The sequence below is a fragment of the Phocoena phocoena genome, chromosome 13 (genome assembly GCF_963924675.1).
Source record: "Phocoena phocoena chromosome 13, mPhoPho1.1, whole genome shotgun sequence".
In the NCBI taxonomy this organism is placed as follows: Eukaryota; Metazoa; Chordata; class Mammalia; order Artiodactyla; family Phocoenidae; genus Phocoena; species Phocoena phocoena.
In genome coordinates this window covers 81,512,390-81,537,415 of record NC_089231.1, presented here as the reverse complement: position 1 = coordinate 81,537,415, position 25,026 = coordinate 81,512,390, and the positions used below count along the sequence as shown (strand labels likewise).

General features: G+C 47.5%; 1 protein-coding gene across 1 annotated transcript in view; it reads left to right on the top strand.

Moving 5' to 3' along the window:
- Window positions 1-15,630: 15,630 nt before the first annotated feature.
- CUX2 (cut like homeobox 2) overlaps window positions 15,631-25,026 on the top strand; it is a 259,022-nt gene continuing 249,626 nt past the window's right edge. The window contains exon 1 of the mRNA XM_065890009.1: window positions 15,631-15,693. Within this exon, the coding sequence (XP_065746081.1) occupies window positions 15,631-15,693 (63 nt within the window). The remainder of the gene's footprint in view (window positions 15,694-25,026) is intronic.

Below are 25,026 nucleotides of genomic sequence, written 5' to 3'. Positions count from 1 at the left end.
AAATGAAACTCAGTTTCAGTAGCTTGCCCAAATTTACATAATGAGTGTGGCCTGGATTTAAATTCAGGATGTCTAATGTCAAAGCCAAGGCCATCATACAACACAACCCTTTGATCCTTCCCATGCACAGACACAATTTTTTCTGTATCCATGTACCATATATTATTATTTACTTAATATTTTTCTCTGGGCTGGCTCACTTTTTACTTAAATAAATGTTTTTGTAAAAGGAAACTTTCTATCACTGCTCTAAATGGAAAACTGGCATCTTTTGCCATAAACAGAAAATAGCTACATATAAATAAATACATTTAGAGTAAAGTAATGAATTAAATTCTTGCCTGCCAGAGGATCTGAGCCTGAGAGCTGAGATTTTTCCAGGGACAGAAGCATTATGGACATGATAGCGACTAAGTGGAGCTTGTTTTTTGGAGCAATCAGAAAGATTGAGGGACAGTTAAAAGAGGGTGGGCTTCCTTCCCATGGGATTCAAAGTTGTAGAATGTTCCGTGTATGCTCTAGAAACATCTGGAAGCTCATAGATCACACTTTGGGAAGTACAGAGTTGTGCACACCTGGGCAGCTGCCCAGCTCACAACCTCCCCATGGTGTCCTTGCATGTGCTATCTGCCAGCTGCCCATGAATAACAGACCTCACCCTCCATGACCCAGGCTTGGCGAATCAGCCTCTTCCCTTTCATCTTTGGCCTTGACCCCATAAGGATATGCTTCCAGAGCTACTAGGGCCATGGTTTTAGACTTGTGGACAGAGTAAAAGGAGCAAAATCAAGCTGACATCTAGACAGAAGCAGATGGAAAGCAGCAAAAGAAAGTCTAGGCTGTGCTGAGGGCCTAGCCTGGGGTGTATCCAGCCAAACTCCTGACCTTTTTTTTTTTTAGAAGATGTTGGGGGTAGGAGTTTATTAATTAATTAATTAATTTTGCTGTGTTGGGTCTTAGTTGCTGTGCGAGGGCTTTCTCTAGTTGTGGCAAGCGGGGGCCACTCTTCATCGCGGTGCGTGGGCCTCTCACTATCGCGGCCTCTCTTGTTGCAGAGCACAGGCTCCAGACACGCAGGCTCAGTAGTTGTGGCTCACGGGCCTAGTTGCTGCACGGCATGTGGGATCTCCCCAGACCAGGGCTCAAACCTGTGTCCCCTGCATTAGCAGGCAGACTCTCAACCACTGGGCCACCAGGGAAGCCCCAACTCCTGACCTTTTGAGATATGGGAGCCAACAAATTCACTCTTTTGCTTAAGTTCATCCAACTGAAATAGCCGTGACTGGTTCACAGTGACAATATGGTCTGGTCAACAAGCACCAAACTTGAGGACACCACAAGGATTTACAAAGGAAGTGTGTGATGGTCAGTTTGATGTGTCTGCTTGGCTAGATGGTAGTGCCCAATTATTCAGACACTAATCTGGGTGATGCTGTGAAGATATTTTGTTGATGTGATTGAAGTCTATAATCAGTTGACTTTAAGTCAGAGAGACTATTCTATGTAATCTTTGTGGGCCTGATTCAGTCAGTTTGAAAGGCCTTAAGAGCAGAGCTGAGACTTCCTTGAAGACCCGGAAATTCCTCCTGTACAGAGCAGCTTTACCCTAGAGTCCTGGCCTGCCCTTCCTGATGGCCTGCTCTACAGATATCAGACTTGGCTAGTCAGCCCCACAATTACAAAGACCAATTCCTTGCAATAAATCTCTTAGTGTACATCTCTTGGTTCTATTTCTGTGGCAGATACCTGAATGATACAGTAGGAAAGGAAAGAACTTGTGTGGAAGGATATGCATGTTTAAACCATGTTGATAAGTACATGTAACTGTCTTATGTTCCTTTAATTCTTTGCTACACTAGTAGGGTTTAATAGTCAAGCCCTTTCTGCTCGTCATGGAAAAATAGAACTAGTTTTTGGTGGATTTGACCATCCCAGTCCCTTGTGGAAGAAGAAGGGAGAAGGGGAGATTGTAGAGGAGATCAAGCGTGAGATATCTGGGTGGAGGAAAAGACAAAATGTCTTGGATGAAAGGGGGAAAGTGGGTTTCCTTCCCCTCCATTCCACCCCACCTTGGAGTAGGAAGAGATGTTCTTGGGCAGTAGGACAAAGGAAGAAGAAGGGTCTGTGGGTGTTGAGAATAGAGGGGAATCTGAACCCGTTTCCTTACACTGCTGCAAGACCCCAGAGGTGGAGCAGTTCATGGTGTGTCTAGGCCATGGGTATCCCAGCCAAGGGTTCCTGCATTCGGAGCCCATTCCTTGTATTCACAGGGCCTTTGTCTAGGGTGTGCTGGTGGGCAGGGACTGCACCTCTTTTCAGCACAGATACCACCATATGCATGTATGTTGACTACAAAGACGAGCAATCACCAGGAGAATAGCTGCTTCTCTCTTGCCCTCAACACTCATATTTCGGGGCACCTCACGGGGCACCTTGCTTTAAGAAACCTGACATATGCTCTTCCCAAATAAAATTTGTCTTCAAGAAAAAGCCAAACCTGACATATGGAGATTGGAACTTACCCAAATGATCAGTAGTCATCTTCAACAATCATTGCATGCCCACACTGCACCAGGTCCATTTGCTACAATTTCAGACCCTATTGGTGGCCCTGCAAGGAAAGGAGATTCAGGAAAACGAAGCATTCCCAGGGCCACATGCTGGGTGTCACACAGCAAATTTAGCCCTTGCTTTTTTCATGAAAGCAAACAACCTTCTGTTCCACTCAGTGTTTTAAAATTCATTTTGATCTATTTCAGATATGAGAAATAATATTAGAGCATCTGTATACCTACCACCTGGTTTTAAAAAATAAAAGATTACCAGCTAAAGCCCCTACCTCCCCCTCTCCAATCTCAGTCCTTCCCTCTCCCCTCTTAAAGGTACTCTGTATCTTGAACTTGGTGTTGATTATCCCAGGGAGTTTACACTTTATTGAAACATATTAATGTAGAATAGTGTTACCTGCCCTTAAAATTCACATAAATAGTATCATACTGTTTGTGTTCTTTGGGAACTTGCTTTCTTTACTCAGCATTACTGTTTGTGAGAATCTTCCATGTTGAATAGTGTGGTTCTGAATCATTTATTTCCCCCATTTACAGAGTTCCATTGTGTGAATCCACTACAATTTATTTATCCAGTCTACTGTTGATGGGCATTTGGGTTTTTACTTCTTGCCTATTTTTTTTTAATCATTATGAACAATCATTTATAAAGATGCAAATCATTTATATCCTGCCCAATGCCTTTGGACAGGAGTTCCTGGTGAATATATCCCTAGGAGTAGATTGCTGGGGCATGTGGCCTGTGTATCTTCTACTTAACTAGACTTTGCCAGATTGTTTTCTAAGGTGCTTGTACCAATTACACCCCCACCAACAGTGCATGAGAGATCCATTTGTTCCACATTCTCGTCAACACTTAGTATTATCAGGCTTTGACACTTTAGCCAATCTGATGAGTGTGAAATGGTACCCCATTTGGGGTTTAATTTGAATTTTGCTAGTTACTAGGGAGGCTGAGCAGCTTTTCAGGTATTTATTAGCCATTCGAGTGTCCTCTTTTGTGAAATACCTGTCTGGGGCTGTCACATGGAGTTTTAGAAAGGGATCTCTTTAGGCAGGGCCACTCTTGGGATATTTTATTTTTCATTTTTTAATTTTTGAAGCACCAACTTGCCAAACAAGTTGACGTTCAAGACTCTAACAAAGAAGAGAAACAGGGTGAGGGGTGGGGGCAGGGCTGAGGCAAAGGAAGTGGGACTCTTCTGTTTCTCTCAGTGATGCTCCTTAGGAGTCAGCATTGAATGATGAACCTTAGGACAGCTCATATTTCTACAGGTCTCGTAATTGTCACCATTTGGACCTTCATGCCTCCACTCTTGAACTGAGCAGGGAGCAGCACTCCCCTTTACAGGTGTGAAAAACAAGGTCTCCAAGGTGCTAGGTGACTTGCCCAAGGCCACATGGCATCATGACTCAAGCTGACTGGGGTACAAGACCTGCTGGCACCCCAACACCCAGAACCAGTGGTGAAGGCCACTAGGAAGGCTGGCAAGAGCACCATGGAACCTCACCTGTGGGCTAAGGTGGGTCCTGTCAGGGCAGTTGGATGCTCTAAGCAGGGACTCAGTGGGAACCAAGGTCTGATTTCAGGGAGCTCATAGTTTTAGGTCAGGAGGTCACAGCAGGCTGAGAGCACAAAGCCCCAAGACATCCAGGCTGAGAGACTGGGGGGGAAAATCCAGGTTGGTGAAACCAAGCACTGGCTCAGGAAGGGGTGCAGGGTCCAGCCTGCTGGTGAGGTAGCACTGGATGCACTTGCTGCGGCAACAAATAGGCCCCGGTGCACAGTTGGCTCAGCATGAGAGCCATGTGTTTCATAGCTATGGGACAATCCTTGGCAGGTGTTCCTGGATGGTCGAGGCTGTCCTCCACATGTGATCCAGGAAGCCAGCCTCCTCCCTACCCTTGAGTCTTGCATCCTCCTCCTGGGACCAGTGAGTGGGCCGGGCATGTTCCTTTCCTGGCAAAGGCAACAGTGCAAGAGATGTATATCTTGAGATTTGGTCTCAGAACTGGCACGCCAACACTCCCAGCTCATTCTTTTGGCCAAAGCAAGTCATGTGGCCAAACCCAAGCTCCAGTGGCAGGGACATGTGCCCCACTCACAGTGGGATGGACACTGCTAAGCCACATGGCACTGTGTATGAATAGAGGGAAAGGTGAAGAATTGGGGTCAATGACACCATCAACAATAGGTAGGTAGATATTATCCCTCCTATTTTCTAGAGGAGGATGCTGATATCCAGAGAAGTTAAGCACCTGGATTTGAGCCACACAGCCAGACAGCCACAGATTCAGGATTCAAGCCCAATGGCTCTTGAACCCCCAAGTCCTGGCTCCTGCCAACACCATGCCACATCAAAACATAACTCTGCTACTGCTGGCATCATCAGGCAGCCATTTCCTGGTGACTGACTTTTAAATAAAATGTGGAGCACACAATTTCCTGTACCTCATCTCTTTTACATTTGTCTCTTGTCTGGGCCACCATCTGTCCCTCCACTCTGCAGTGATGCTTCAGCAGTGGGGCAAGGCCTTGCCAGCCAGGTTCCATCCACCTTCATGCCACTTAGCAACCTACCGCAGATGCAAGGTTCCTGACACAGGATCCCATGATTAACAGATGCTGTTTAGTTAGCTTTATTTCCGTCGTGTTTATGGCCTCCCTGAGATTATCTTAATCCCGTAGCCCTCCAGAATACACATAATGCATTTGTGGCCATTTGCCTCCCTGGGGATTGGGAGGAAGAATGGGACTGTCAGTGACTCTCTCTTAGTCCCTCAAAGGCCAGATTTCATCTTGTAGAGAAGTTTCCAGACTTAAGAGAGGCTGGGAGGTCAGAGGTGATAGGACAGCTCAGCAGGAGTAGGGAATATGAGAAATCCAGAGGAGTCTGCCTGGATTTTAATCCACTCACTGGCTCTGTGACCCTAGGCAAGTTACATCATCTCTGTGCCTCAGTGTCCTCACCTGTAAAATGGGAATAATAATAATGCCTACTTCATGGAGTTGTTATGATGTTAAATGAGTTAATTCTTAGTCCCTACAACAGTGCCTGGCACACAGGGATTAAGTTATAATTAATTATAATTATATAGCTATTATATTGGGCTTCTGAGGCTCATCTTTTGCCCACCCCTCTAAGCATCACTTATTTTTCCCAAACATCAACACTGCTAATAGCAGTCTACATTTATGGAGTGCTTAGTGATGTCAGGCTCTTTGCATGCACTATCTCATTTAATTCTCACAACACCAAGAGGTACCCATTGTACAGATGGGGAAACTGAGTTTCAGAGAGGTGGAGTGCCTTGCCCCACATCTAAAAGGTGGCAGAGCCAGGATTTGAATCAGAATTTGGACTGGGGTCCCTCTGACTCCAGCCCTGCTTCTTGTTGCCCCTAAATTATACCTGTATTCGGTCTGAGAGGAATGGAGATGGAGAGTAACTGACTCTACTTCCACTATGTCATTGCTTCTTCCAACCACCTCACTAGGGGCTTTACCACACTTCACAGTTGATGAAGCAGGTTTGGGGGGTGGAAGTGACTTGCCCAAGGACACGTGTAGGAATGGGACAGCCAGGAGTTGCTGCTCCATTTGAACTCATGTCTGACTTCAGACTCGATTTAGGCATCTGACCCTGAGATAGCAATTGATTCTGTGTCTGCAAGTGGCAGCGTAGTGATTCAGATCCCTGCCTGTGGACCCAATGCTCTTTCCTCTGCCTTTGTCCAAAGAAATTGCTGCCCAGAGAAGGAGAGAGGAGGAGAGAAAGGAGCTTTAAGGGGCAGGGGGTACCCCAAAGTCTAGCTTTGGGCTCACTCACTTATTGCCATCCAGCTTGGGTGCTGCCCAGAGTCGTACTCTGGTCCCAGGGGCACTCAGGCTTGGAGCTGGGGTTGGCGGATACACCAAGTGTCCACCAGGTGGGGCTTTTGCTAAAGGCCGTGCTCCCGGAGGTCCCAGGAGAGGCCTCGCTGCCCCACCCTGGAAAGTACAACTGGGCACACACACCACTGTACAATATACTCACCCACATGCAGCCTGTGCAAACCTGTGTGTGAGCACACAGGTGTGTTCCAGAGAATCTGTTTCTGGCTTGTGTGCAAATGTGCGTGAATAGATGTGTGCACTGGCATGCAGGTGTGTGTGTGTGTGCACATACATGTGCAAATATGTACGTGTGTGTGCAAAAGCGGGTGTGGTACATGTGTGGTAGGTTAGACCTGAGGTCCTCAGGATCATTTTAAAGTCTCTTTCCTAGACTGTTTGGAGGTGGGAGGCAGGGACAGATGACCTCTCAGGGTCCCCAGTGCCTGGCACATTTGCCAAAGATCCTGATGGACACCAAGGATTTGCAGCAAGAAGGGTCATGGTAGGAAGGCTAGATTTATTTCCTGGGTCAGGAAGTGTTTGAATTGGGGGGACTTTACTGCCCCAGATGCTGAGTCTTTAGTCCACAGAGGTTTCTGGGGTTGGAGGAATGGGGACCCAACCTTCAAAGGAGAGCTTCTAGAGCCTACATTCTGGACTCCCAGACCTCTGGAGAGTGTGACTGGAGGCTGTGGGTACAAGGGAAACTCAGCTCTGGGATCCAACCCTGACTCAGCCCCTCACCAGCTGGGAAATGAATTCAAAGCCCCTCAGAGGAGTTAGCGGCAGCTGAGAAAGGGAAGCGGGTGGCGTTCAGGGTTAAGAACTTAAGCCCCAGCATCAAACAGAACTGGATTTGACCCCCAGCTTTGTTGCTTACATGCTAGGTGACCTTGGGCAAGTCACTTGCCCTCTCTGAGCCCCCATTTCCTCAGCTATTAAAGGGAGGAAATGGCCATATTTACCTCCAAGTGCTGTTACGAGGAGGAAATTAGATAATGGGCAGAGCAAGCCGGGCTTGTGGAAAGCAGGTCATAAACGGCAACATTGTCATTTTTTTTCAGTGCTGTGGGGCCAAGTGGATCATCTTTTGGTTCGTGGGAGCCAAGAGCTAGTAGGACATCAGAAGCTTCAAGGAGGCTGAGGGAGTGGTATCTCAGGGACTGGCTGCCAGGGTGGCAAACACAGCCCCTCTTGGCTCTGATTTGTCTGAATGGCATCTTCCAGAAGCACCTTCATTCACTTCCCTCCTGCCCTGAACTTAGGCAGCAGGAAAAGCTAGAGCTAGGGTCAAGGCTTTTGCAGCAAGGCTACCAAAAGGTGCAGGTTTTCCCACCCAGCCTCCAAACCATGCTCAGCCATTGTCCTGTTGAATGAACTTGGGTGAGCTGTTCTGTCTCTTTGAGCCTCAGTTTGCTCATCTGTAAAATGGCACAGCCATGATAGATTGTGAGATTTGACTAGAATGTTAGTGAGGCCCCCAGTGCATAGTAGGCACCATTATGACAATGACGATGACAGTGTGATGATTGGACAGGGGCAAAAAGGAAAGTGTAAGCATTCACATCTCCCCATCTTACCTAAGGAGAAAAATAATACTTTCTTTTTGGCTACTGGATGGTACTTTGCTGACTAGAGGAAATGTGAGAACCTCAGATTTGAAGAAGGAGGAGAAACTAGAGCAGGAGGGGGGACGGATATGGAGGAAGAGGGAAAAAGAGCTGGGGAAGATAGAAGCTGAGAGTGAGCGATGTGTGAGAGAAGACGGATGAGCTGTTTGAGAGGAGAGAGATTAAAAACAGAAATTGGAGCGGTTGCTTTAATGAAGGGAACTTTGGGGAAAGAAAGAAGCAAAAAAGGATTTTAAGGCATTAAGCTCTCCATGCCCCACCCCTTAAGAAAGCCAGCAGTAATAGTCTATACTCTTCATTGAAGCTTTAAGGGTCCAGTTTTGTGGAGTTTTATTTGGGTGGGGGTGGGGGTGGGCATGCTGAAGGGCTTTGTTGCTCTCCTCTGGACACGGGGAAGGCCCTTGAGAGTTCATAGACCTGGGAGCCAAGAGAGGAATGGGTGCCCTAGTGGGCATGAAGCCAAGTGGGGACATTTGAGCCAGATGTATGGGATTTGGGAAAGATGCAGAGCCAAATGGGTGCCCTCAATTCTGTGGTGGTTGTTTTGGGGGACTTAGATCACTGTCCAGTTTGCACACTCTGCTGCTAAAATAGGGGTGCAGAATTGGAAGGCAGATTTCTGCCCTGGAGCCAGCTTCTCAGGGGCTCAGGGAAGCTGTGTGCCTGAAGAAGAGCCTGTGCCAGTGGGGAGCAGTGTTCTAGAAATTCTAATTAGCTAATGTTTCTAAATCTCCTGGAAGCTGCCAGGTGCCAAGTGGTGTTTCATTCTGGGGATATTCAAAGAAAGTTCAGTCCTGGTTCTGGCCATAGATCCAGCTCTGAAAGGGACCCTGGGCTATTTCATGACCAGAGCTATTGGGATGCTTAAAAAAAACAAAAACAAAAAACAAAAAAACAGACATGGCATAGTAAAGTCAGCTTAATAAGGATATATTTTCCAGTTCAAATGTTCTGTGCTTTTAGAAAAAAAGGAATGTGTTGAGTTTCTTTCTTTAAATTCATAGAGTTGCAGGCACTCCACCTGGAGTTGATCTTTTTGTATAGTGTGAGGTAGGGATCTAATTCTGTTTTTTCCCATCTGGATAGCCAGTTAGCCCAGCACCATATTGAAAATGAAGTCTCTCCTTTACCCACTAGTTTACAATGCCAGTTCTGCTGTCTCTTTGTGTGAGTTCATTCTATATTGGTGTGAGTCTGTGTCTAAGCTTTTAATTTTGTCCCCTGAGTCTCTTTGTCAGTCATTCTGCTCACTGTCTTTATTATTGAAGCTTTATAATAAGTCTTGATATATGATAGGAAAAGTTCCCTTATTTTATTATTCTTCAAAATTGCCCCTGCTATTCTTGGCCCTTGCATCTTCATAAGAATTTTAAGATGGGCTCGTCAAGTCCTATGAAAAACCTTATTGGGATTTTCATTGGAATGGTCTTAAATTTATGGATTAATTTGGAGAGAAATGACATCTTTACCATATTACAGCTTCCAGCCCATGAACATGGACATCTCTCTATTTAGTCAGATCTTCTTTCATAGGCATCTCAAATGGATGTGATATTGTGGTATGTGTATCAATCAGGGGCTCAGGAAAAAACAGATCCCCTCCACCCCAACTGAATTAAGATTCCTGATGATAAAAGTAATTCGTAGTCATAAAAGAAATTAAGATGATGGTGTGGAAATTATGAGACCTCTAAAACCATTTTCCTCAACTAATGTCTGTTAACCAATTGATGTCTAGTTTTCCTTAAATTTTTTCTAAGCAACATATTTTAAGCAAAGATGGAATTATTTATAATACTGTTGTATAACCTGCTTATGTTCACTTTACCATATATCCTAGACATCTCTTCACCTCAACACATATACACATCCCTCATCTTTCTTAATAATTGAATAATATTCTCTGGTAGGTGTATTGGTCAGGGTCCCAGCAAAAAAAAAAAAAAAAAAAAAAAAAAATCAGCTGGAATTTTAAAAATAAGACTATTTACAGCGGTGTGTGCTGGGGAATGTTAAGGCATCCAGATGCTAGCAAGAGAGGGAAGCCATTAACACCCCAGATCTGAAGAGATGTGAGGAGGGAGAAGTTACTGGGGCCCAGTGAGAGCAGAAGGACAGCTTGACAAGGGCTGTGGCTGTAGAAGGACCCAGCCACTGCCAGGACTAAATATCCCAACCTTTCTCTCCCCCTGCCTTCTTATCTCTTACCAGGGCCTCCCATTGTCCAAACCCAGCTGGAAGCCAGAGAGCAAGGAAGCCTGGGAGATGTAGTCCATAAAGGTCAGATTCCTGGGATATTGGGCAGGGGATGGGGAGAGTGTGAGGAAAGGGAACAAAAGGAGAATAATCAGCACAGTATGAATATACTATCATTTGTTTAATTAGTCTCTAACATGGGAGGGGAATCAGGCCAAGGGACCCCGTCCCTCTTGCGTTGTTCCTCTCCAGTTTAATTGGTAATTGAGAGTTGGCACATAGTTAAGGCTACAGCCCTTGCTTTCTGGGCATCTCCTTTTCCACTCATTCTTCCCATGAGAGGCATGGGAGGCTCAAATGCAAAGAGTCCTAGGCTTGATGTGACTAAACCCAGGTATTAGTGCTGGTTCTGCCACCTTCACAACCATGTGACCATGAGCCAGCCACTTCCTCTCTCAGGGCCTCATTCTTTCCATCTGCAATATGGGAATGCAAATCTCTGTCCTGTTTATTGTGAGACCAATAATAATGATAGCTACTAGATACAGCACATTTACATAATGCTTTAGATAGACTAACTCATTTAATCTTTATCACTTTGTACAGTTATTAGCACTGTTGTACATACAAGGAAAACGAGGCACAGAAAGGTAAACTAACTTTCTCAAGGTCACAGAGCTTGTAAGTGACTAGCTGGAATTCACATCTAGACAGTCTGCCTCCAAGAGTAGCAATCCTAAGCACTATGTTATGCTAATGATTTCTTTATAAAGCGTCCAACAGACAGTAGGTGCTTAATAATGGTAGTGGTTGACAGCATTGTGTCAAGTGTTTTGCACGTAAGGAACTGCTGGCTTGGTTCTGTTGCCAGTCACTTAAGCCTCTGGATCTGCGACCTAACCATGGGCCAACTTCCAGGGACACACCCCTGCAGGTGTCAGCCAGACACTCCCATATCCCTTTCTCCTCTCCCAGGGCTAGAAAACTTCCAGATGAATTTGGAGTGTCTACTTGTCTTTCTTCCTGCCTGACAGCTGCGGTGGGCAGTGCAGAGCTACTGAAGGACATTTTCTTTTGTTTCAGCTTTGATGCTGGAGATTTTGCATATCATTATGTTCGTGGCTAAGGACCTGCCATTATCTTCCCTGAGATTCTTGCACAGTTTTTGAATTTCCTAAAGGATCTGGCTCTTGGTCTGCTTGTGCTTTCAGGATGGGCTGCCCCAAGCCACCCTCTGCTTTCTCTGGGGTGAGAAGAGGGTGTCTTCTTTGCCATTGTAATTTTTGAAATACTTACCTTGATGTGTGGGTCTTTGACAATCAGGAATCAACCAGGAACCTGCTTAAGTTTTTGTATATCTGCGTACATGTGTGTTTGTGGCAGGGAGAATGTGCTAAGAACATGCAAAACAGCTTTTCTCAAAAATATTTAATATTCTAGTACTTTAGTTCCCAAATCCAAGGCTGATTGTTTGCTGAAAAAGTCTGAGTTTCCTGGTTTCTTGGTCTTTCATTAAGGACCACCCATAATAATATCATTCCCTCAGCTAACTCCGTTCAGGGGGTAAACACTTAACTGCTTAATTCATTATCGCTGAGCCTGAGATGGTAACAGATGCCGTTGGAACATAAGCCCCCACGTCTAATAAGGCACAGGCGCACGATGTGCTTGGAATATGGTGGGGAGAGATGGCTGAAATTTATTTTTTGAATAAAGCAATAAGCCACTAAGCAAAGCTAATATGTTTCAGCCCAGACAGAAAGACATGATCATTCAGTATTTATGTAGCAACCCATTCCTCAGTGGGACTGCAAGTTTTTACCATTAAGATTGTCAGAATTCTTCAGAGACCTACTGTATTAAGTCATTTAAAAATATCACAGACTTAAAACAATCTGAATTATTGGATTTTCTCGCTGCTCCTCAGTAAGCATGTTTGCTGTGGCAATTTCCTGCTCGGTCAAAGGTGCAGCCTACGTCAGTCAGGAAAGTACAAAAGTTCCATGCAGAATTTTTATTTGGAAGTCCAGTAGTCCCTAACAGCTGAGACAAAGTCAGGCATAAATTTAATTTATTATTTTTCTTTTAACTTCTTCTTTTCACATAATTTCAGATTCCCAGAAATGTTGCAAGGAGAGTACAAAGAATTTCTGTGTACCCTTCCTCTAGAGTCCTCAAATGTTATTTTGCATTATTTGCTATATCATTCTTTCTGTGTAGATAGATTTAGATAAATAAATAGATGCATATTACTTCTGTCTGTACTGTTTGAGAGCTAGTTGCAGACATGGTAGCTTTCCCTTTACCCCTAAATACTTCAATGTTCTCTCTGAAAATGAGGATATGTTGTTATATACCCACAGTACAATGATTAAAACCAGGAAACTAACATGATACAATACCATTATCTAATCTGTTGATTTATTCTAAATTTGCCATTGGCTCCAATTAATGCACTTTCTAGTAAAAGAAAATGCTGGATCATATGTTTTAATCGCTTGTCAAGTCTCTTCTTTCTTTTTCTTTAAATTTTTTAAATTTTTAGAAGTTTTTGTCTGCGTTGGGTCTTCGTTGCTGCGCGGGCTTTCTCTAGTTGTGGAGAGCATGGGCTACTCTTCATTGTGGTGCGCAGGCTTCTCCTTGCGGTGCCTTCTCTTGTTGTAGAGCCTGGCGCACATGCTCAGTAGTTGTGGCACGTGGGCTTAGTTGCTCTGCGGCATGTGGGATCTTCCCGGACTAGGGATCGAACCCGTGTCCCCTAGCATTGGCAGGCAGGTTCTTATCCACTGTGCCACCAGGGAAGTCCCCTCTTTTGCTTTCTTTAATCTGGAATAGTTCCTCAGTCTTTCTGTGTGTTTCATGTGACACTGACATTTTTGAAGAGAACAGGCTGTTTACTTCTAGAATTACCCCTCCATTTGGGTTTGTCTGATATCACTTCACAATTAGATTCAAATTATGCACTTTTGGCAGGAATACCACAGAAGTGGTGTTGTGTCCTTCTCCATACATCATATCAGGAGGTACATGATGTCAATTTGTTCCATGACTGCAAAGTCAGACATAAATTTAAAATAATCTTGCATCAAAACCTTGATTTGTTAAAAATTGCTTTGAAAGGTTTCACACTCGCTCCAGATTTTCTACTACAGGTCTTTAAAAAAACAGACTCAAAGACAAGAAGCTGCAAGCTTTACAGATGCTCAGGAGAAAATGTGGCCATTAAAAAAAATTGCCATGCAATAGTTATGAAATTTCCCTAAATTCATTTTGCAGAATGAGAACTGTAATTTAAACGTGAAGTTATCGAGAGCTCAGATACACCACATATCACGTGCAATTTAATCTGGCAAGGAAACAGGCCACTCGGAATTGCTAACTAGGCCTAATTCATTACATCTTGGTGAATGCTGTACTTTTGGCCTTACGAGTCTTTCAACTTGTGCATTAATATATTTACCCAGGCCTCATGGAAGATGTATGGGGATGGTAACAGAAATACTGTATCCTTGTTTAAATCACATTATGTTTTTTAAACAGCTCGAGTGATTGCTCAGAAAGATCACACCTTCTTCTGAAGCATTTATGAAACAATTATTTACATTACATTAAAAACTTTAATTGCCTTGAAGCACGTGTCCCAAGACACAGATATTGGAAAATCATCAAAAATATCCATCACGATTCTTTCTTCTTTACAACTCTTCTAAACTTTATCTTTTTTATAACCCTCTGTATTGATCTATTGTCCCAGACCAAGAGTGATGTCAGAAGTCCAAGCTGGGTCATAAAAAGAGAATATAATTTCCGATTGCTGTCTATAAAAGCATATCTTTTGCCCAGAGAAAAAGGGGGGAAATGCCCCCTTTTGGGGTGGGATTTGGCAGGGGGACATGCCAGAGAGGGAGAGTGACCCCAGGGTCAGGAGAAGTGTTAGTTATGGAGGGGGTTGGGAGGTCTGAGTTCCTCCTGGAGTGGGGGGTGGGTAGGACGTTGGGAAGAGACTGGGGACCTCTCACTTGCACAGAGGCAAAAAGAGGGATAATGTAAAAGAAATCTAGTCACCTCTATTGTCCAGCGTCCGAGAATTTGCAAAAGACCAGAATTTCCCTCTAGCTGGGCTAAAGACAGTCATAATAAAGGAGGCCCGTACTGCAAAGGACCTGGGGTCCCCAGCTAGGCTAAGGACCCCTGAATAATGATGGTAATGATAGCAGAACCCTCTGTAGTTGTTAATGATCCAGAGCTGGGCTAGGGCCCCCTCAACATATCATAACAATAAAAGCCAACCCACTGCGTGGAAAAGGGCTCAAGAGGTTCGGTAACCCTCTTTAATAATCATAACAATAAACGGCCTCCCATTCTAAAATTGTGAGGAGCCCATGTAATTGGACTAAAGGCTCCCGAAAATAATAACAATAACAAGAATCCCTACTGCAGAGGACCCCAGGAAAAAACCCAGTGCTATGGCCAAGACACCGCTCTGTAGTAATAATCCTAACAGTATCATAGCGTGGAAACTGCGCGCGGCAGTGGTGACATTTCCCACAACTCAGTGGCGCCCCCGGGCAGCTACCACCCGCCCTCTGGCCGGCTCCCATAAGCCCGCCGGCCGGCGAGTCTACACAGCTCGAGCTGCGGGCTGCTACCCTTGGATGCGAAGCTTAGCTGGCAGAGGAGTGGCGGCAGCCCGAGGCACGTGTTGTGTGTGCTCCGATTGCAAAAGAAAAAAAATGCATTGCAAACTATTAACTTTTTTTTTAAGTATGCAATGCCGGGAATGGGGGATAGACAGGTGCTAGGCGGGGGTAGGCGCCCCACGCGCCGGCCTCCTGCTGCCCCCCCCCAAACTTCCCTTTGCATTGATCAGCACGTTACGTCTGTATTGATAAGTTTGCAAAAAGCCAAAGTCAAGTGCAATCGCGCGGCACACCGACCCCGGACTTGGGGGGGAGATGCAGCGAGCGCTCCGCGGGCCCGGGAGCCGGCTGCAGGCAAGGCAGCGGCGGCGCCAGCGCCTCTTGGAGAGGCTGCCTCCCCCCCCGTCCCTTCCCATCCCATCCGCGGCCGCCTCCCCCCGGCGGGCACCGAGCTCCCCGCCCCGCGCGCTCCTCCCGCGCCCTCCGGGGGTCGGGGGGGCGCACGGCTCCCGGGCCCGGCAGCGGCGGCGGCGCGGCGGCGCCGAGGGGCTGCGGGTGGCAGGAGGCCGTGGGGCGCCCGAGGGGCCCCGAGCGGCGGCGCGCTGGGCCCGGGCGGCCGGCGGCGGCCCCGGGGCTGGGGGGAGTCCAGCCCGGATATTGAGTGCAGCCATTGAGAAAAGCCAAACTCTTGTGTGTGTGCGTCTCGAATAGCCCCCAAGATGGCCGCCAATGTGGGATCGATGTTTCAATATTGGAAGCGATTTGATCTACGGCGACTCCAGGTTAGTGCGGGCAGCACTGGCCGCGCGGCCATGGGGAACCCTCGGGCGCGCCCTGGGCGCACTGGGGAGGTACCCGGGAGGGCGGTCGGGCGCCCCAGGGAGGCGGGCGGCGGCTGCTGGGGCTCGCCGGGGCTCGACTGCCCGCTGCCCATCGATAGGTATTAGGAATTGATCTCGCCGCTGCTCTTTGTTCGGTTCAATCATCGATTAGCCGCCGCGACCATGGAGAAGCGCTAGCGAGCCCACGGCCCGGGGAGCGAGGCGGCGGGCGAGCGGCGGAGTGAGGCACGGGGAAGGCAGGGTCTGCGGTCCCAGGCAGGGGGCTGCTGGCGGGACCACCGGCAACCCCCCTTGCGCCGCACTTTGCGCGCCTCCCAACTTCGCGGCGCCCGGGGAGGCCGCGGAGCGCGCCCAGTGCCTGTCCGCGCCCGGCTTGGGTTCGGGCGAGGGAGGGAGGGAGCTGGCGGGCTGGGAGGAGGAGGAGGAGGAGAGGGGGGAGGCATCCGGGGTTGGCGAGGAGGCGGCTCCGCGCCCCGTCGCCCGCCGGCACCTCCACCGCCCGCCTGGCTGCGCAGCCCGGACGCGCAGCCACCCGGGGGCCGCTGCTGCCGCCGCAGCCGCTACAGCCACCATCGCTGGACTGGCCGCCTACACCGGCAGACCTCTCCTTGGGCCGGGTTCTAGGGGTTCGTCTTTGCTTCTTGTCTTATTCCCGCTTCCGACCTCTTTCCAAGTCTAGATGGGGACGGGCGGTGGAGATGGGCCCGGGGCGCGCGCAAGTTTGCGCTCCTGCCTCGGGGGCCTTGGAGAACCGGGAGCGGAGCAGAGCAGGTGACTCCAGGCTCTCGGGCCCACAGGAACTTTTAAATGGGAAATTCCCTCGCTGTCTTCTACCTCCTGCTTTTCCTCCCCGACACTCCTCTCTTTTCTCCTTTCTCCAGCCTCTTCTTTCTTTCTCTCTCTTCTTTCCTTCTTCCTCCCTAGGGTGACTTCCTCCCAAACTCCGGCACTTTATCCCCATTCCACCTTTTTCTGGGAGTCTGTCTCCTCCAGATTTGGGGGTATTCTCTGCTGACCCAATAGGAGGCCGAGCTGGGGAGTGGAATCTCAGAGCTGCGCGCTGGAGGCACAGCGCTAGCCTCTGTCCTTTCCCAGGTGCCCCAGGACGCTCCAGACAAGCCCCCCAAACTCAGGAGTCTCACCAAGGTGCGGTGGGAACAAGGGGCAGGGAAGTGGTGCTGATAACGGGCGATTAAAGCATCCTGCCTTGGCCTTGACATTCTCAGAAGAACGGAGAGCGTCAGTCTGGAGATAAAAAGGGACCCACTTTTTTTTTTGTTTTTGTTTTTTAATCCGCCTGCAAATCTCGTCAAGTTTCTTCTGATAAGTAGTTACAGTACCCCCTTCCTCCTGGTGGCTTCCCAACCCCCCTCCTTCCTAACTCCTCACTCCCTGCAGGCCCCCTCCCTCAAAGCCATTGAGCTGGAGAGAAAATCGGGGCACTCAGGCATGCAGTTAATAACTGCGAGTGCCTTGCAATTCCAGGTCGTCACTCGAGTTGGGGCTACAGTTTGGTGGCCAGCTGAGGCGGGCAGGGCTGTGAGCTGTGCTTGCTGGTTTAAATGATGCTAAAGTGGCCTTTCTGGAAGAGTGGGGGATGGGGGGAGAGAGAGAGAGGGAGAGAGGGAGCGAACGGGAAAGAGAGAGTTGGGCAGCCACATTGGGCTTGGCACGAAGGCCAATGGTAATTGTATTCCCTGCTAATGTTTGTAAATGAGACCCGGGCACGGCTGGGGGACAGCGTCTTTATTTATGATTGATGTTCTGTAACATAAGGAATGACAAGAACGTGGCAGATGAGAGAAGAGGAACCAGAAGGGCTGGTGAAAGCCCTTTGCAGGGTCCTATTGTTATTCTGGGCTGGAGAAAATTTCCGCGGCGAGATTTGCAGCGCTGGTATTTGCTCCCGGTTGGCCAGAATGTCAGTTAACACAATTTTCATTAGATAACTCGTTTTCAATCCGGGGAGCTTGGGCTGCAACCGGGAGGTAGAGTGAGACCTGGGGCTGGATGCTGAGGGGTGGGTGCGGCTCCCAGGGCGCTGATTTCTGAGCTGGAGTGGAGGGGGTGTTGAACCTCACTCTTTTCCTTCTCGGGCTCAGGGGTCTTTTGTGGAGCTGTTGGGGTCACCCAAATCTTGATTCCAGTTGGACTGTCATTGATCTGAGAACCCTTTGTTAGGGTTTTAGAAGATGCTGAGGTGGAAAAGCAAATTTGAACTGGAAAGGATGAAGGTGGGGATGGTGGAGAGCCTCGTTCAGGTGATGGGGATACAGGGCCAAGACGTCTCCCTGCACAGGGTGTATACATAGGGTGCGGGAGGGGTGGGTGTGTTCATTAAGACAATGGCTGGTGTGTCTGGCACGAAAGGAGAAGGCTCTGGGGAAGGGGTTAAGCTCATTTACATGGATATTAAGTGTGGGGGGTCCCTGTGGGAGTTTGAAAAGCTGCACACTTTTAGAGAGCGGAGAGGTAAATGTGGCAGCGGTGGCCGAGTGTAAACATTGAGGCCCTCACATCTGCTGTGGTCCCCACCCTTGTCCTGAAATGTTCAGTTGTTCCCCTGCCCGGTAGGCCGACACCTCCCCCCGCAACCCCCCGTATTCTCACTGATGGCATTTTGTCGGAAACAGATTATGAGCCTAAGCACTTTTGCCTGGGATCATCTCTTGTGCATAATGCTAATGACTCCTGTGCCATACTTTTGTTTTCATTTTTTTCCCTTCCCACTTTCCTCTCCTCTGGGAGATAGCCAGAAAGGAAAACTTCAGCCGGCTCGTTCCAAGATCTGGGTAGGAAAGGTGGGTCCCCACCCCAGGCCCTGTGCAGACCAAGAGCTTTGGGCCCACTCTTCACGTGGCCTAGCTGCTTATGAGTGTGAGGTGTGTGGCTTCAATTCAGTGGTTTCACGCAGCCTAGTTGCTGAGTGTTAAAGTGGCCGAGGCAGCAAAGGAGGCCTGTGTCCCCAGGCCAGACCATGCTGCTGACGCCACCCTGATCCTGGCAAGAAAGGTGACCTTGTACCGGCCTGCGCACAGCCCTCCGGAAGTATACATTTTTCAAATATAGAAGCAGTCCGGTTATTATTTCTTCCAGTGCCATCTCTGGACACAGCGGGGCTGTTTTCCTAGGATGGAAGTCAGTCAGCAGTCTTAATGACTTGAGGGCTGATGATGGTAAAGATGCTGTGACATTTGGTACCCTACTCCAGGATCCCTGAAACTGCTTTCCCCTTTCTCTGCTTGTTCTTTTTTTTTTCTTCTGCTGCTAGCAGTCCAGGAAACGAGAAGAAAAAAAAATTCTATCTCAGAGTTGATGCTAGGCATATTTCATTTGGTTATAAGATTGCTTTATGGTGAACATTACTAATGCAGTATTTTTTATGGCTTTTCTGTGTATAATCGTCATAACTGGATTCATACCTTTGTGATTTTCTTTTTCTGCTTCACTTTGCCACTTTTTTTATGATGCTCTGGGTCCAGTCTCCTGTGATATCTTTTTTTTGTCTTTGAAGAGGGTTAACAAGAGTTGGTGCCCAGTCCAAATGCACATCTACGTTTCTTGGGAGGAAAGAGGTTGGGTGGAGGGATCATACAGTACGAATTCCGCTTGGGGTGTGAACATTTAGGGAGGGAGACTGACGGGTCGAGTGAGAGAAGCTGGACTTTTTGTAAGGAGTTTGGAGAAACTTCTGGGAAGGCTCAGTTTCTTGGCGCCTGGGAGATGGGACTTGATGGAATGTTTTTCCCTGCTCAAAGTTTAGAAAAGAGCGTGGATGTGATTAAAATATTATAACCTTATGATATTCTGAAGTGCATAAGTTTTACATATCAGCCACAGAGAGTTTAGACATCCATTAGAGCCTCTGACAGCTTGACTTATCTAAATGTGCTATCATTTAACAATGTGTCAAAATTCCTCTTTCTTTAGATGACAGCAGTAAATAAGCTATCAGCCCTGTTGGCGGAATCCTAACTTTGGAAACTTTGCTGTAATAGAATTGCTGCCGGGGTGGGGAGCACGAGCAGACCAGGCTTGGCGTGGCCCAGGCCCAGGCCCATGTGATGGCTGGCATTGGGCAAGGGCTGTGGGAGGTTGGAGGGGGAGGAAAGGGAGAGCTGGGAGGCAGAGGGTGTGAGGGGAGATTTCTAGCAGCAGCTCTGTGAATACGACGACCAAACCATCGGTCAGCCCCTGGACCCTTCCAAGTCCAGCCAGTGGGTGACCCTATTCCATCTGCCTCTCCAATTCATTGGAAGCCACACCCTGTGGGCCTTTTTTGCAGAAGGAGCTAGAAACAGGTGTTGAGAATTTATTTAAAGAACCCAGCAGTCTTTTCTGGGCATCCCAAAATTCTGGATTCTCAACTCGACAGAAATTGCTTCCCGAAGATGGGCTCTCTCTTTGAGTGCTGGAAGAAAAACGAGCAGCGTCTCATCCCTGACCGCTTTTGCTGTTGGAGGTCTCGAAGTTTCTTTTATTAATACCTGAATTCACTGTAGAAAATCGAGAAACCACGGACAAGCCTAAAGAAGCAAATAAGCGTCTCAGTGGGTTATTTCAGATGAGCACGGTGTTATTTTGACCAGAGGGAACAGGTTTTCTGATGGTGATGGTGCTTTTTCTTTTTTTTCCTTCCTTTTTCTTTCTTTCTCCTTCTTTTTTAAAAAAACTCTTCTGTTAAAAGGTGGATTCTGTCTTCGAACTTGACATTCTGTTGTGGTAACCTTTCTTCCATCAGATGGGATTTAAAACGTGAGCACCTTGGCTGGTGCTAAATTTGGTCCTGGATGATGGTGGACATGGCTGTCCAGGAACTGTGGTTTTCTCTGTTGCTTTCTGAAAGGGCTGAATTTCTGGTGGCTTCCAGGTATCTAATTCAGAGACTGAGTCTGGCAGAGGTTGAGCATGGGAAGGGGACTGAGGTGGTGGCCTACCTTTGTTCCTGGCTTAGGAATTCAGGGTTCAGTCTTTGGTTTGATTTTTCTGTCTTGGGGGTGCTCTTTATTAATGACAGTGGCTTATATTGAAGATGTCGGGGAACATGGAGGTAGTAGATGGAGAGGAAGGGCCCCAAGAGGAGCTAAAAGGTGCAGCCTCTAGCACCCCTGGGTGAATCACCCAACATTCCAAGTGTCCCATTTCTTAATCCATCACACGGCCTAGCTGTGCACAACTGGTCTGCTGTACTAGTTGCTGTAAAGGGGAAGGATGCTGACATACTTTGTGTGCCAGTTAAACATGTTGTCTTCTAACGACCTGGGGGCCCGTTCTGGCGGTGAGGGGGAGCTATTGACCGTTTAAACAAATTTTTGAGACAAGAAATTATGTCTAGGATGGAGTTCTTGGTTTCTAAGCCTTGCAGATCCATTCACAAAAATCATTTGTAGCGTTTTGTAGGATATGAACAATCTATTCCTGTCATACTTAAAAGTTTAAAATCCAGACTCCTTTCCCCTGGTTGTAAGGCTCCCGTAATCTGCGCCCCCTGTTATCTCTCTGGCTTCATCTCCAGTCTCTCTCCTTCTGCACACTCTGCTCCAGTCACAATGGTCTTTTTGTCCCTTAAACACAGCAAGCACATTCTTACCTCAGGGACTTTGCACTTGCAGTTCCCTCTGCCTGGGACTCTTTTTCTCCAGATCTTCCCGTGGCTGGCTCCTTCTTTTCATTTGGTCTCACCCCAATTACCTGAAGAAGCTTCCACTACCCTTTTTCCCCTTTAATGTGTAAATGTGCTTCCATATCTCTAAGGATGGTGTTTCCCTGAGGGTTTTGACCTCATAACCTTCTCAGGGTGTAGCATCTCTCTAGACTCTTTAGGAAACCATCTAGGTCTGCCATCAGGGTTGCCAAACTTTTTCTGTAAAGAGGCAGATAATAATATGCTTTAGACTTTGTGGTCTCTGTTGCAAGCACTCAGTTCTGCTACTATGGCATGAAAATAGCCATAGACAATAAGAATGAATGGAAATGGTTATATTCCAATAAAACTTTACAAAAACAGGTGGTGGGCTGGATTTGGCCTTAGGGCAATAGTTGCTGAGCCTGGTCTACTGGTCTATGTGATGGCTGTGGCATGGCCAAAGTGTTTCACTTTTCAGTTGAGAGTATTGGGGTAGATCAAACTTAGTTCTAGAAACTTGTTCCATACTCTTTCCCTCAAGAGGGAGGTACGAGGAGCCAGGATGGTGAAGGGCCCCTGTCTGGCTTCCAATCCTGGCTCCATCATCTACTGGCTATGTGATTTTGGATGGGTCACTTAACCTCTCTGAGCCTTATTTCCTTGTCTCTAAATGGGACTAACAGTAGTCTTCACCTTTTAGGTTGTTCTTAAAGATTAAAGCACTTTAAATGTGGAAGTGCTTAGCCCAGTGCTGGACACACAACTGCTGTTCCGTATGTGTCTTCTTATTGTTGTTGGTATTTTTAGAGAGTAAGAGAGGGGTGAGAAAACCAAATAAGCAGTGGATCCCGGAACTTGCTGGCCTTGAAAGCTTGTTTTAGAGATTACTGGGCACTTTTTCTCTTCTCTTTTACTCCATTGGGGGCTTACTGTATTAATATATTACTAATATTGTATGTGATGGTTTATATTTTGGGAGCTCTGAGCACAGAGGTTGCAGACTGGGAGCTATGTCTGGCCAATGGATGTATCTGTCTCGATTAGTACAATATTTTAAAAACACTTTTGTGTACGTTTGTCAGCATTTAAAACATAGGAGATGTTACCTAAGAAATTCAGATGTCTAGTATCCCATATAAATCAAACGCTCTGACCACACCTGGCAGGAGGTGGAGACCTGGCAAGGGCATGCCAAGCAGAGGGAACGGTGGTGCCAAGGCCTTGGGTTGAGGGTCTGTGCTGGGTCAGGTCAGCTGTAGGGGTCATGAGGAGGGTAGCTGTCAAGGCCACTGGCTGCCTTTCTCCAGGTGCCTAGTGTCAGAAGAGGCGGCATTTCCAGAAAAAACAAAAGGCCCTTGACAAGCTTCATGAATATACATGATTAGCCCTCTGTCTCTGCTTTTCCTCAGTAGCTCAGTCACCCTCAAAGTGGGCCAGTGGCTGCCCCTGCCTTCCCAGTCCTTTCCCTATATACCCCCTCTGCCATCCTTCAGTTCAGCCAGATGAAACAGCAGTTCCAGCATATGCATTTGTCATTAAAAAGAAAGAAAGAGAGAAAAAAAAAAAATCAATCCTTCAGCCTCTTTGGCCTGAGCTGGTTGTCTGCCCGAGACGCCCGGAGCCAAGCAGTGCTTAAGACTCTCTGGGCCGCTGTCGCTCAAACTGGACGGGGTAAATGGCTCCCCAGGAACCATTACGGTCGATAGACTTGTCCAGCCAGCTGTTTGGAGTGTGGGTGCTGCAGACAGGAGGACCACAGGGGTCATCAGGGCAGCCAGGTCGAGGGCAGGTATCCCTGAGTAAGGTGGTCACTCAGAGGCCACTCTGCTGGGGGCACCTACTTGGGGTGCTTGTCCATTATGCGTGTCTGTGGGCTCCAGGTATCTGAGGGGTGTAGCGTGGGCTGCAAACTCAAGCCCTGCAGCCTCCCATTCCCAAAGACATTTAGTGAGGACTCTGGAGACACGGGGCCTGGCTCTAGTCCCAGCTCTGCCACTTACCAGCTGTGTGACCTTGGGCAAGTCACTTAACCTTTCTGAGCCTCGGTTTTCTCTTGTGTAAAATGGGGATAATAGTAGTATCCACCTCCTTAAGGATTGTGGATTAAGTGAGTTAATGCACGTGAAGTGTGAAATCCGTGCCCAGGATATAGATGTGCTATATAATGTTAATAATAATAACTGCTATTGTCCTTCAGTCTGGAAATGTATATTCACCACTCACAGTATAAGTTATAACTATAACTAATAACTGTGTAAATAATAATAAGTAAATAGCATAAATACTATAAGTAGTAATAATATACCGGAGATATCACAGTGAACCGGAAGACAGAGTGCCAGCTCTCACCCAGCCTGCAGACAATGGGGGGGTGGGTACACGTCTCATTGGACAGATGGGTGTGTAGTCACACAGGGGGATTTGATTCTGAGACAGTATGAGGCAAAAGAACTGCCTGAGTCTGAGCATTGGGGGAGCCTTCCTGGAATAAGTGATGCTTCAGCCGAGGTGTCAAGGACAAGGTCAAGGAAGAGCATCCCAGCAGAGGAAATGTGCTAAGACCTTGAGGTGGGTGGAAAAATAGTGCATGCAAGGAATTGAAGGAAGGCAGTGAGGCTGGTCACAGATTCTGAGTGGCTCTTGGACCCACCTTAATCCTCAGTCTTGCCATCTGTCAGTTGGGAGTAAGGATGAAGCATAAAATAAGATTATTTAGCACATGTGTGGCCCGGAATGAATCTGTCTCAGTGGGTACTTAGTAAACTGTCAAACACCATAAAAGCCTTGGGTATTGCTTTTATTTTTTAATAAGGTATTCAAGCCCAATTCTTGCTCTGTTGCAAAATGCCCCCCACCATCCTCTGTTTATCTCGTGATCACGCACGGGGCAGTAAGGATTCAAATTCCAGTTCTGCTCCTTCCTAGCTGCATGCCCTTGGGCAAGTTATTTCCCCTTTCTGAGACTTGGTTTTCTCAGCTGTAAGATGGATACAATAATGGTACCTTCCAGTGGCGGCCATGAGAATGCACCTTGCAGACCTTTGACTATAGGGAGTGTGATTGGCAGGTGGCACCAGATAACTGCTCTTGGAGATCACCCCACAAGTGCCACAGCCAGGAGCTGAGTTTAGCAGGGACTAAAAGCAGACCTGTTCCTGGGACACACAGGACTCCATTGCAGGTTCCAGACTCCTCGGCAGTCTAGGATGCTTCCACAAACCAGCCAACCTACCTACCAACTTCCCTTCCTTCTTCCCTCCCTCCCTCCCTTCATTCCTTCTCTCCTTCATTCTGGCTCCCTCCTGCAGGCGCAGGCATTCATCCTGATAAATCTCTGTCTTGTAATCCTCCCTTTGCGTCTGCTTCTCAGAGGATCACACTTTCCTACAGGAAAGATGAAATGAGGTTTGGACATCTACCTAGGGCACCTAATACACTGGAAGTGCTCAGTTGAGGTATCTTTTATGTCTTGTTGGGAGCCTGGGGGGTGTCACTCTCAACGTTGTCTCTTCCCGGTTGCCTGTTCTTACCTGGCCCACTGTGTGATTAGGTCCCCCCTTCCCTTTTTCATCCCTCCATTATCTCTCACTCTCATTTCCTGCCACTCCTCCCCTTTTTATTCAAGCACTCTGGCCACCTCACTGTTC